At 42.9% G+C, this 11,293-nt stretch overlaps 1 protein-coding gene across 1 annotated transcript; it reads right to left on the bottom strand.

The window, feature by feature from the left end:
* Positions 1–4,744: 4,744 nt before the first annotated feature.
* Positions 4,745–10,790, bottom strand: RRAD (RRAD, Ras related glycolysis inhibitor and calcium channel regulator). Its single transcript, XM_087740669.1, has 5 exons — positions 10,698–10,790; positions 10,217–10,583; positions 9,942–10,015; positions 9,214–9,418; positions 4,745–7,674 (listed from the first exon to the last, which is right to left on the bottom strand). Exons 2-5 carry the CDS (start codon positions 10,569–10,571, stop codon positions 7,397–7,399), a joined length of 912 nt encoding a protein of 303 aa, XP_087596795.1. The 5' UTR covers positions 10,572–10,583; positions 10,698–10,790; the 3' UTR covers positions 4,745–7,396.
* Between the last annotated feature and the right edge of the window lie 503 nt (positions 10,791–11,293).

The following is an 11,293-nucleotide window of genomic DNA, read 5'->3' as shown; positions in this document are numbered from 1 at the left end:
TTTGGGGCTTGACATCTGCTCTACATCATACTCCTCAAATGAATACTGTATTAGCAGATATTTAAGCATAGTCCTTCAAAAAGAAATGTAAAAGTAGGCAAAACACTCATGACTGAAGGGCTCACTTCAAAGGCTGGAGACCTCCTTATTCACGTTGGTAAGAGGGACATGCGAGAGCAGTGTGAGTTTAAAGGGGTCACAGTCCAAGCCAGCAGAAAACAAAGTGAACCAACTGCCAGTTTCTCTGGTTAAAATGAAAATGCTCCTTAATCCGTCTTACTCTTGAAAAGCAGAACGTTACTTTGGGAGTGAAATAATAAAGACATGTTAGTTAATGTTTTACCTTGTAATTAAAAATGAACCAATTACTAACCACGTCAGGATCTGTAGAATTTAACTAAGAATTTAATTTGCAACTCATTTGCTGAAGGCTGTGTATAAAATTGTTCATTAAAAAGCTCTTAGTACTTTCTTGATTTTGAATATGTTTCTAGAATATAACGTGCTGTTTTCTAGAACCCTTGAAACTGATCTAAAAGGAGTTGGACATTCTGCTAATGAAATCTCTGGGAAGATGAAATGCACATTGGTGCATATTTGCATCCTAAATCTTTGTTCTTGAGGACTTGGCCATTCAGAGTTTCGCTCTGATACCTGAATAACTCAGCTTTTGAATAAATGTTGTGCAGACATGCATGGCTACTTCAGCTCTCCAGAATCTTGAAAAAATAAATGGTGAATAAGAGACAGATCTGCAGGAGGCATTATCTGCATACTCAGTGCTGTCTACTGCTTTACTTTTGTGCTTATTTCACTTCTATGCTATAACTCAGATTTTTAGTATTATCTTTTGGATTACTACATAAGAGAAAAAAAAGAAAGAAAAGCAGTTCTGCAGGTAATGGCCACATATAGATGCATTCGTTGTGTATTTATCATACATGTGAATTCAATGTCTTTACTTGCACAGGTGAAAGCTTATTATTGGTAACAACAACAAAGTAGAGTGAAAACAGCCTAGTCTTGTAATTTCTGTTTTGTCTGCTTCTTTGCAGTTTATTACAGACAGTGACTTTAGATCTGCTGCAGAGTATCAAGATAAGCACAGAAAATACTTACTATTGATAAAGACTAATGAGTTCTGTTTTCTTTGTTTCTCTAACCAGTTTTTCCTTTTTGAATTTAATGGACTACCACAGTGCTGTGGACTGAGAGTTGTAAACCCCGCATAGAAAAGTTAATTTGTTGAATAAGATGTTTTCATTAGTGTTTTTCAAAATGATGGAAACTTTTCCATTGCTCATATCTTTCACCTAACTGGTTTTCCTTCTTCTAAGAAGATTTTCCATATGGGACTGAGTAGGAAGGATAGAGATCCAAGAATTCTATGAATAGTCAGAGGGCAGAAGAGCATATGCAACAATACTCGATAGCCGAAAAGATTTCCATTGAAAAAATGACTATAGGGTAAAAATGAGAGGTGGCTGTCAGATTGCATAAGTTTTTTCTTTTTTCTCCATGTGCAGATTAGCTAAAAATCTTCCATTCCCTTTTGCCTTTCAAATGCAACAGTACCCCTGACATTCAAGGAGAGAGTAATTTAATTTGCTATGCTGTCTTAATCAGGGACTTATGTGCAGCAAAATCTGACATTTTTATCTAGACTATATTATGTAAAGCAATGAGCTGAGGGACCAGGTTCATGTTACAACTGTTGACAGCTAATGTTTTTCGGTAAGTCATGCAGCAGCAGAGGAGTGCCACTTTCCCGTTCCCACTGTACTGCTGAGCCACTGCTGCGAGGGTGACAATGTGTAACAATGGAGGTTGGAAAGATAAAATTGAAGTTGACATGAAAAGTGTGTGACAAAGAAGCCCTACAACTGAGACACCCATAGCTGAAAAACCTGTGAGAAAGTTGTTCAGCACCTGGCTGATACCCAAAGAGAGTTACATTATACTTTTCATTGAAGAAGGCTGGAGAACACTCCTCAATAAATTCCAGTGGCAGGCCTGTAATGAAGTGGAGTTGATGCAAGTTGGCGGGGTTCTAAAATTCACCGTATGTTCTAGTTCGGTTAAGACGTATTTCTGTTGCTTTATGCTTTTTGCATTCTTGATCTGCAAGAGTAATAAATAGGGTGTGATCTCTTGCAGTTACCATTGCAGTGTCACATGCACTGAACTCTTGTGGCCTGAATACCTGTAATAAGATACCTGAATACCTGCAATTAGAAATGCGAAGATTGTTCTTATTGAGCTGTCCAAAATCGAGCAACGCTGCTGACTTTATAGTGAGTTCAGCAAGCTTTATAGCCAGCCAAGAAACATGCAACAAAATGAAGCATTTTCAACATTAGTCATGTCCAATGTTATTTACAGCTTTTCTAGATCATCACTTCACCTAAAAATGTATGGGAATCCAGGCCTGAGCACAGAGGTGATGTGCTTGTTTTGACCTAGCCAGTTTAATTAATGTGGCTGTATTTCCTATCACCTGGAGCTCCTGAAAGCTCTTTGTTAAGCATAATGCATTACAATAATCCAATTTAGACGCGACAAAAATTACTGTTCTTCTGCCAAGGCATCTACTGAACTGAAAACTGTCATTCCCAAAGTACAGGTCACAACCTTCAGTGGGACAGCAAGCCTAACAGTAGTGTAATTATTTATGCTAGTGTAATGAGGCTGATGACACTGGGACTTACTGCCAGAAACAAGCGGAGGAGATTTTTATGCATCCGACTAGACTATTCTGAGCAGAAGCACTTGTTCTCCAAATCCTATCCTTTCTCCAGCCCCTGTTTCGGACCTTAGAGAAGCTTTTTTAGGACGGTGAGAAAACTAGTATTTTCAAATGTATTCTATTTATCTCAGTCTCTGAATCTGCTACATTTTAGTTTAGATTAGTATTTTCTTCAGCTCCTGTGATAAATATGGGAAGTATTAGAAAAAAATCTGTAGGCTCCTAATTGGTTTCCAATGATTCATTCAGACAGCACATTTATAAATAGGGGGAAAAAAGGGGAGGAAAAAAGAGAACAAGAGAGAGGAGAGTCTTTAGAACGTACACTGCCCATTTTACCCAGTGGCCAGAACATTTTTGTGGTACATATTTAATACTACTTTGTTGGTGAAGAACTCAGTGTTGAAGTAAATTTCTTAGCCTGCTTCCTACCTCCTAGTGCTAGAATCCCTAGTACATTTTTAAGTTAAACAATGTTGTTCCTCCTTGGATTGTGAACAGTGGTTTAGAGAAATCTTATTTGCAGATAAGCAATGAGCATTTGTTTTGTTTTCGCTTTTTATCTTTTACTTCTCGGTTCAACATCCACGTCATAGAGCACAAGGACAGTTGACATAATTTACTATTTCCATTTTTAGAAATTAATAACTTCAATAGTTTTGGAGTTCAGATGTTCCTTTATGCAAACAGGGAGTCAAATTGTCCATTATAATGCTAGAGATCATGTGGTAAATTATCAAACGGTGGTCCTGGAATGCACAGATAGCCCCTTCGACTGCAACTGCAGATTCAGTGAGGTCTCTGTGATGCACATGCAATTAAACCTGTACATTGTCTCTGAATAAAATTAAAGAGTACTAAAGCAAATTTCAACAGAAGTAGGTATTACCCCACTTTTTTTGAACTACGTCTTAGCAATCTTTTATCATACACTGAATTCTTAATCACTGTCAACTCACTATACTTTCCTTTTCAGTAAAGAACAGTGATGTTATGCAATGTTACTCTGTAGATCATGCCCTGTTTTTTGTAGTCCTATTTTCAGAAAAGACATCTGAGTGAAACTACATTTTTGGTGATGCTGGGTCTTCCCCCAGCAGTTAACATTTCATCTATATTTATGTGACGTGACTTTACGCTTTGTAGTTTTGGCAGATGGAGGAACGATTTTCTTCACATTTTTCACATGGTGAAGAATTTACAGGAGATAGTTTAGCAATAGCAAGCAGAGGAGGCTTTGATTTGTTTACCTAACGTATGTGTCACATATAAAAGGCAATGTCCTTCCACTGTAGTTGTTAATAACTAGCTGTTCCAAAGGGATTTGTGCCAACACAAAATCTACCACCACAATTAGCAATAATAGGAACTTCAGCTGGCAGCAGCAGTGAAGGCAGTAAAGAGTAAATGACTGTGTGAACTGTCCCTTCAAATTAAACCTAATGTACATTGGCAAAAAATAAGAAAACTCACACCAGTTACCCTTTACACTCTGTTCTACTCTGGTAGTAACTACAGACAATAGTGCTGTCTGGGACTCACTATTTTTCATGACAGATTCACCCCATTAATGACAAGAATCAGAGTATCTGTACCAATAAAACATCTCAAATTACAAAAACCTATAGATGACTTTCAAATGCTTGAGGATAGAAATAACCTTTTGAAGAAGGTTGATTTTTAGAGGCATTTGTCAGTTAGGTGCCTGTTACTGACTTCTAGCTGGTGTTGCACATGTACTTCCAAAAAGTCTGCTTGGAAATTCCACTAAATGACATCCAAGAAATTAATTTTTTTCTGGGTAGAAAATCTTCCAGGAGCTACAAAATCTCTACAAAACAGTATTCATGGTAATACTCTATAGCGTAGAATATGATCTTGGTCTAGAGCAGGTTATTGTCAGAGCTGCAATACAACAAACCCTCCCCCTTTTCATGAACCATGGCTGAGTTATGCTAATCCCTGTACAAACAAATGAAGGAAAAAATTAGTATAATGAGGATTTGAATAAGTATTTTATTGTACAATATTAACTGATAGACTACATTAGAGATTAGCCCAAGTTTCTTTAGAGCGATTCAGTTTATTGTCTCACAGTGTCCTATATGACATACTTTCAAAATACAAATTATTTTCCACAGTTTAAATGAACCTCTAGCAATGCACTAGAGCACCTCAGAAATATTTTAGGCTTAAGAGTTGTCCAAACCTAACCTTTGGATTCATGAACACAGTAAAACATCTGATTTGTAGGTCAGAGTGTGCAAAAAGCATAGCTGTTAACCATGACCTTGAAAAGGCTTTGCAGCTGCAGTTATGTTGCAGCATTAAGAGTGACACATCTTTGAAACAGTGCAAAAGCACTTTGTGAAATGCCGTATCTTAAACTCTGGGTTTGCATCCCATTCCTTGTATTTATTATGGACAGAATTAAATCTCGTGAGTCAATCAAACATGTCAGTCCTCTCCCGGTCATTCTGAAAGCATGGGGCAACCAAAAGACAGAAGCTTTGCAAATGTACAGGGAACACCACATAGTTTTGTCAGGACCTTTAGCATGTGTGTGAATAGGTATGTGCCAAATTTATGCACATGGATTTGGACACTCTTGCTGTAGAGCTTTCAGGACTAGAGCAATTGCTTTGGTGTTGATAATTAAAAGCTTCCATGTACATAGACACCTGGTGCCATACTCTGACAGCGGTTAGACGTTCCAGTGATAGTAGTTTGCCAGGAAGCAAGGCTAGTGAAAAAAAGCCAAATCCAGTTAAAACATATCATCAGGTAAATGTGAGGTTTGGCAGCAGGAGAGAATTATTCACTTTAGACTTCACTCAGGACACAAAGTAAACACCTCTCTTCATAAGAAATGTGACCAGTTACCAGCAACATACGCTAAACTATGCATCTAACCAGTTAGGTTCCACCAGCAGCACATGAGGAGACGCTAGTTCTACAGAGCGTTACCTATGCAAATCAGATGCGCATTCCCGCTGTACTGACTGTTCCCTGATGAACGCCCAAGCACTGGGCTAACCCAGTGGAGAGTTGTTCGTTTGAGCTCAGGGAAGCTCAATGTAAGGTGTAACAGCTGTAACTTGCCTGCTGTATGGGAAAGGTCAGCCCCTATAAAATCATGGGCAAGCAGATTCCTGTCCCAGGCAGCTGGAACAATCTCTCTAAAGAACTGGACTCAGGCAGGGAGAGTAGAAAGAGACAGAAGAGCATATCTTTTACTGGTTTTGAGAAGTGAGTTTACAGATGAATTTAAAGAGAATGTCTCCTATGAAGAGGAATTTATAAAGCAAATGCAGTTTTTTCACTGAGACATGATTGCTTTTTAACTTCAGAAATAGCAAATAGGGAAAAATCATGGAAACACGTTAATTGTAACACAGTAAAATGAACATGAAAACTTTAATAGCACTGAAGGCCAGCATACACCACAACTGAAGCCTACAATTCTTTCAAACAGCCTTGCCAGCCTGCTTTGAACTTCTTGAAGCCACTGGAAGGTACCTGCAGGCTTGTGAGTAGATTAGAAAATTATACTGCTCCCAGAAAAGAATAAAACCCGAAACAAAATAAAAAGCAAACCCCCACATTTGCTTATTGGCTGTAACACAAGACCTTCAAGCCAGGAGAGGACTTAAAAAGTAGAACATTGCAGGCTTCAATTTATCAGTATTAACACAAGACATCTCTTTAACTAAAGGCATTACATAGGGGCCTGTTCCTGACAGAGCTGATGAGAAACAGGTTGAAGATGAACAAGAATATGAAGGGTCAAGACACCCCTTCCCAATATGAGCTGTTGAAGTACAGTGTTCCTAAAAGCAGGGTTTGCTTCTTGAAGAAACTGTCTATTAAAGAAAGACACACAATATTCCTGATTCATCTTGTTCTGGAACTTTATCACATGTAAATCTGCATAGTCTGTGTATAATGTTTTGTACAGTTCAAAAAGGTCAGTATAAAAATACTGCTCTCTCATTCTTTATCCATATTATGAGAAAAGCACAGTTTATTATAACAGGAAATAATACTTTATTATAAAATCTGCATGTAAACAAGTAACAAATTAATTGAATAACGGTTAATGGAAGTGCAAATTAACTTCATAAAATGATATCTGTTCTGTATTTAACTGTATATATAATATATATCATTTGTTTTCTCCCATTCTAATGTGGTTCTACTTCCCCCTCCCACATTTAAGTTTAAAAAGATTTATCATTGCTTGCTTTATACTAAAAAGAGTGTACGAGCCTGCGTACAAGTTGAAGTTTTGCTCTGCAAACGAGACAAGTCTGTGGTGATACTTCTCATCATCCTTTCTTATCTTTGCATCTCTGGTATCCACAGGACAAGAGGATATATAACATATGTACACAGTGAAAACGTGGGCATGTCAAGCCACTTATTTGAAGTTAGCTCATTTACTTGCACACATTGAGACTTAAACCATTTACCAATGAAGCAGACATTGTAGTGTAACTTTCAGACTTGCTTGCGCGCCTTAAGGCATTAATAAGAGTCTCAATTGGTAAGTCATTCTTGTTATCACCACGAGGATCATCTATACACTTCTCATAACAGTCAAATGCTTGTTCATCACCCACGTGCAACATCTGGCCTTGCTGAAAGCTTCTAAAGCACAGATAAGTCATGGCAAGACTTTGATTTTGCTTTGAAAGCCATCTTCTTATTGTTCTTTGCCACAATTCTCCCAAGGAATCGCTTCGCCTTTTTGCCTATGCTTTCTCTTCTTTTTGTGTTGGCCATTCTCCTAGCATTGTCTTCTTTACTGTCTTTGCGAAGTCTAATTTGCCGAACAATACCTTCAAACAGGTCCTTGACATTATGATGAAGAGCAGCTGAGGTCTCGATGAATTTGCAGTCAAACACAACGGCACAGGCCCGTCCCTCTGGATGGAAAGAGAAAAAAGGAGATGAGTGGAGACGGACATTTTCTCTTCATATATATACCAGCAGAAAAACAAAATAAAAATTGACTTTAAGGAAGGAAAACGCCTTCAATGCCATGGAAGAGCTTTGCTACGTGGTAGGAAAGTCCAGATTTGTACTCATGGTTTTGCCCCTTACTCTTCTTGGTTTTGTTGTGGTATGGTCAGAAATCTCATTTGACCAATGGTACTGAATATAAGGCAACAATAGTCCTCTAGGGAGACCATCCCAGTATTGTTTAAGAGCTAAAGCTGATATAGGAGAGGCACCTGGATGCATGCTTGCTGATTGATAGGAAACAGTGTGAGGTACAGAAAGAAATGGTTTTTATTTCTTCTGGAAGTTGTTGAGCAATTATGCACCTCTGCCTTGCTGTAACAAGTGAGAGTTTTCCACGCTAGCTACAAATGAAGCTGACACAGTCCACAAGGTCAAGTCATTGAACAGATCACTAGAGGTCATGAGGTTGGACACCACTGGACTTGACTAGGACTGCATTCGAAGTGCAAGACGCTCAATGTACAAGACGTCAGCACGTAACTCTGGAACGTTGCTGCAGTGCAATCGCCATGTTCAACTTGTGGTAAATAATGGCAAAGTTGTAAACCTGAGCAAAGTACTGATGTCATGACTAGGACAGGTCAACCATGCACTGCCACCAGCCTGAAAAAAGTGATAATCTCCTGATGAACTCCAGTCAATTCCCTGTGCAGGCATTTAACACAGGGAACACAGCAAAAACAGACAGCAGAAGATGGTTCATCATCAAGGCACTGATATTTCTGAGTATTCTTCCCAGTGGAAAACAAAACAAAACAAACAAAAAAACCCAACAAAACAAACCACCAAAGGTTTAAACAAGTGAAATTAATACTGTGGTGTTGGCAGTGGTTACTGTGCTCTAGTTACCGAAATGCTAGCTGGAAACTAGCTGAGATTCTCACTGATCACAACTGGAGAACATATACAAAAAGAGTTTAAGTTGTGTGAGCCTGGTCCCACCAGCTCAACTCAAATGTGATGGAGTCACTTCCAGAAGAAAGAGGGTTGTACAGGCTGCATGGGGTCACCCTTTTCAAAGGCTGCCTGGGCTCTGTGACATGGCACTCCTGCCCCTCAAAAAGCACAGCTCGAGCTATCAAGTCTTGAGACTCGCAAGTGCTGCTGCACATAACATACAGTTAAACCCTTTCAGTCAATACTGACCAAAAATGAATCCTACACGAAACAGTATGCTAAAGCTGCAGCTCTGATCATTTTTTTCTCTTGTACTGCAGTTCAGAGCATTGCGCAGTCACAAATCTCCCCCTCTCCCCCCATCTCCACTCTCTTCTGTGGTACCAAGTCCCTCAGCATGAACCAGCTGGCTTGATTTTTCCAGTGTGCCTCGAATCATACATTTTTCTACATCAAAACCGGACCGTTTCTATTGGCCATGATCCTCCATAGCCTTTGCTACTAATTTAGACATTACTGTATAGATCAATAGTGTCTCTTACCATCAACTGAGACTTCCCGGGACCTGACCAGGTCGCTTTTATTGCCCACAAGAATAATAGGAATGTCTTCTGTTTGCCTTGCTCTTCTTAGCTGGATTCTTAGCTCAGAGGCCTTTTCAAAACTAACTTTGTCTGTCACTGAATATACAATAATATAGGCATCTCCCATTTTCATACAGTGGTTCTGAAGCCATTGGCTGTCATCCTAAAACAAAAGGCAAGAAATAGATCTATTGCACTGAAAAATCTATTCAACACTGATTAATGATTTAATTATTGTAAGCACCTTAAAGATATTTTTCTTAGCTTTATTATAAAGATTCAGTAAGCCAACCTCCCAATTTTTTTAAAAAGATTGTGATTTAAAATATATTACAGAACAAAATTCTCTTGTTTCCAGAAATAATATCAGGTCTGCACTGATCAGATTGTGAATCTCTAATTTTACAGTAATTCCCTGGGCTGCTCATGTAAGCTGCTGCTTATTCAAAGCATTAAGGGATTCGCACTCCAGCCCTATTCGGGTTTTTAAACTGCCTGCCTAGCTACAAGAAATTCATTGCAGGAGAAAACAAAGGCAGTATGAATTCCAATTTTTTATGTCACTTTTTTAATGTTGCTGATCTGATTGAAGAAACAGGCAGACACAGTTGTTCCATTTCTACTTTTTTTTAAGAGCGAACCACTGACCAAGCCCTAAAGAAAAAACATCTTAAACCTGTAAGTACCTGCTCCCATATATCAAACACCACGAGAGACGCTTCTTCTCCGTCAACTATAATTGATCTGTCGTACGTGTTTCCTGCGGGAAAAAAAAAGTTCAGAAAATAGGAGCTGTTGCTCTCCTCCGTCCCCGCCGGCAGCCCGGGGGTGGCCGCGGGGGGTGCCCGGGGCGGGGCGGCAGCGCTACCGCCGCGCTCCGCCGCTGCGGGCGGCGGCTCCCCGGGGCCGGGCGTCCGCCTCCCTCCGCCGGGCGGCTGCCGGGGCCGCCCCGCGCCCTCACCGGCCTCCTCCGCGTCCGCGCAGTCCTCCACGCCGCCGAAGATGCGGGCCAGGCTGGTCTTGCCGACGCCGTGCTCGCCCAGCAGGATCACCTTGTAGAGGTTGCTGTCGGAGTCGCTGCCTGAGGAGATGACCGAGTCGGAGGAGTCGGAGGCCCAGCTCTCCCGGTGCTCCTCGCCGGGGCTGTACGAGGTGCAGCGCACCAGGCCGGAGAGCTCGCCCTGCGGCAGGGCGGCCCGCAGGTCCCGCTCGTCCACCGGCATGCTGCGCCGGTGCAGGTGCTGGTGCGCGGAGAAGGGCATGCTGCCGCGCCGCTTGTCCAGGTAGCGCAGCTTGTCGCCGCGGTTCAGAGTCATGGGGGCGCCGGGCTGCGGCCGGAGGGGAGAGAAGAGCTGTCAACGCCCGCCGCCCCTGCAGCGCCCCGGCCCCGGCCGCCACGGCACGGGCGAGCCCCGCCGCGCCGCCCGCGGAGCAGCGCTTACCTCGGGGCGCTCCGCGGACGAAGGGAAAGGAGGGAGGGAGGGAGGGAAGGAAGGGAGGAAGGAAGGAAGGAAGGAAGGAAGGAAGGAAGGAAGGAAGGAAGGAAGGAAGGAAGGAAGGAAGGAAGGAAGGAAGGAAGGAAGGAAGGAAGGAAGGAAGGAGTGAGGGATTCCCCGCCGTGAGTCGCCTGTGCCGCCGCCGGAGCTCCCCAGCGAGTGCTGCCGCCACCCCGCTCCTCGCCCCTATTTATGGCTCCGCCAGCCCGGCCCTCCCCGCCGTGACGCGCGCCGCCCGGCGCCCTGCCAGCGCGGCCGTGGGCTGCACCGCCCGCCCACGGCGGCCCCGCTCCGCTCGGCTCCGCTCCCCTCGGCGCGGCGGGGCGGGGGCGGGGAACCCCGCGGGGGGGAAGCCCGGCGCGGCGCGGCGCGGCCCGGCCTCCTGCGGCAGCGAAGGGGTCAGCGGCGGGGCTCCCCTCCCGCCGGCCGCGGGGGCTCCGGGCCCGTCGTGGCGGTGAAGCCGCCGGGGCCGCGGCGCGGCCGGGCAGGGCGGTCGCCGTGGGGGGGCGAGGGGTGGACGCGGAGCGTTTCGGCGGGCAGTA

Source organism: Nipponia nippon, unplaced genomic scaffold, assembly GCF_047370975.1.
Source record: "Nipponia nippon isolate SJK-2023a ecotype South Korea unplaced genomic scaffold, ASM4737097v1 scaffold_7, whole genome shotgun sequence".
NCBI classification, from domain to species: domain Eukaryota; kingdom Metazoa; phylum Chordata; class Aves; order Pelecaniformes; family Threskiornithidae; genus Nipponia; species Nipponia nippon.
This window is presented reverse-complemented; position numbering and strand designations above follow the sequence as displayed.

What these genes read in the sequence shown, in the direction of transcription:
- RRAD (XM_087740669.1), bottom strand. Translation starts at nt 10,571, where the DNA reads ATGACTCTGAACCGCGGCGACAAGCTGCGCTACCTGGACAAGCGGCGC. An exon ending in TGTTTGATATATGGGAGCAG is followed by an intron (nt 9,419 to 9,941) that starts GTACTTACAGGT and finishes CTTTTGTTTTAG; the next exon opens with GATGACAGCCAATGGCTTCA. An exon ending in CCGGGAAGTCTCAGTTGATG is followed by an intron (nt 7,675 to 9,213) that starts GTAAGAGACACT and finishes CTTTCCATCCAG; the next exon opens with AGGGACGGGCCTGTGCCGTT.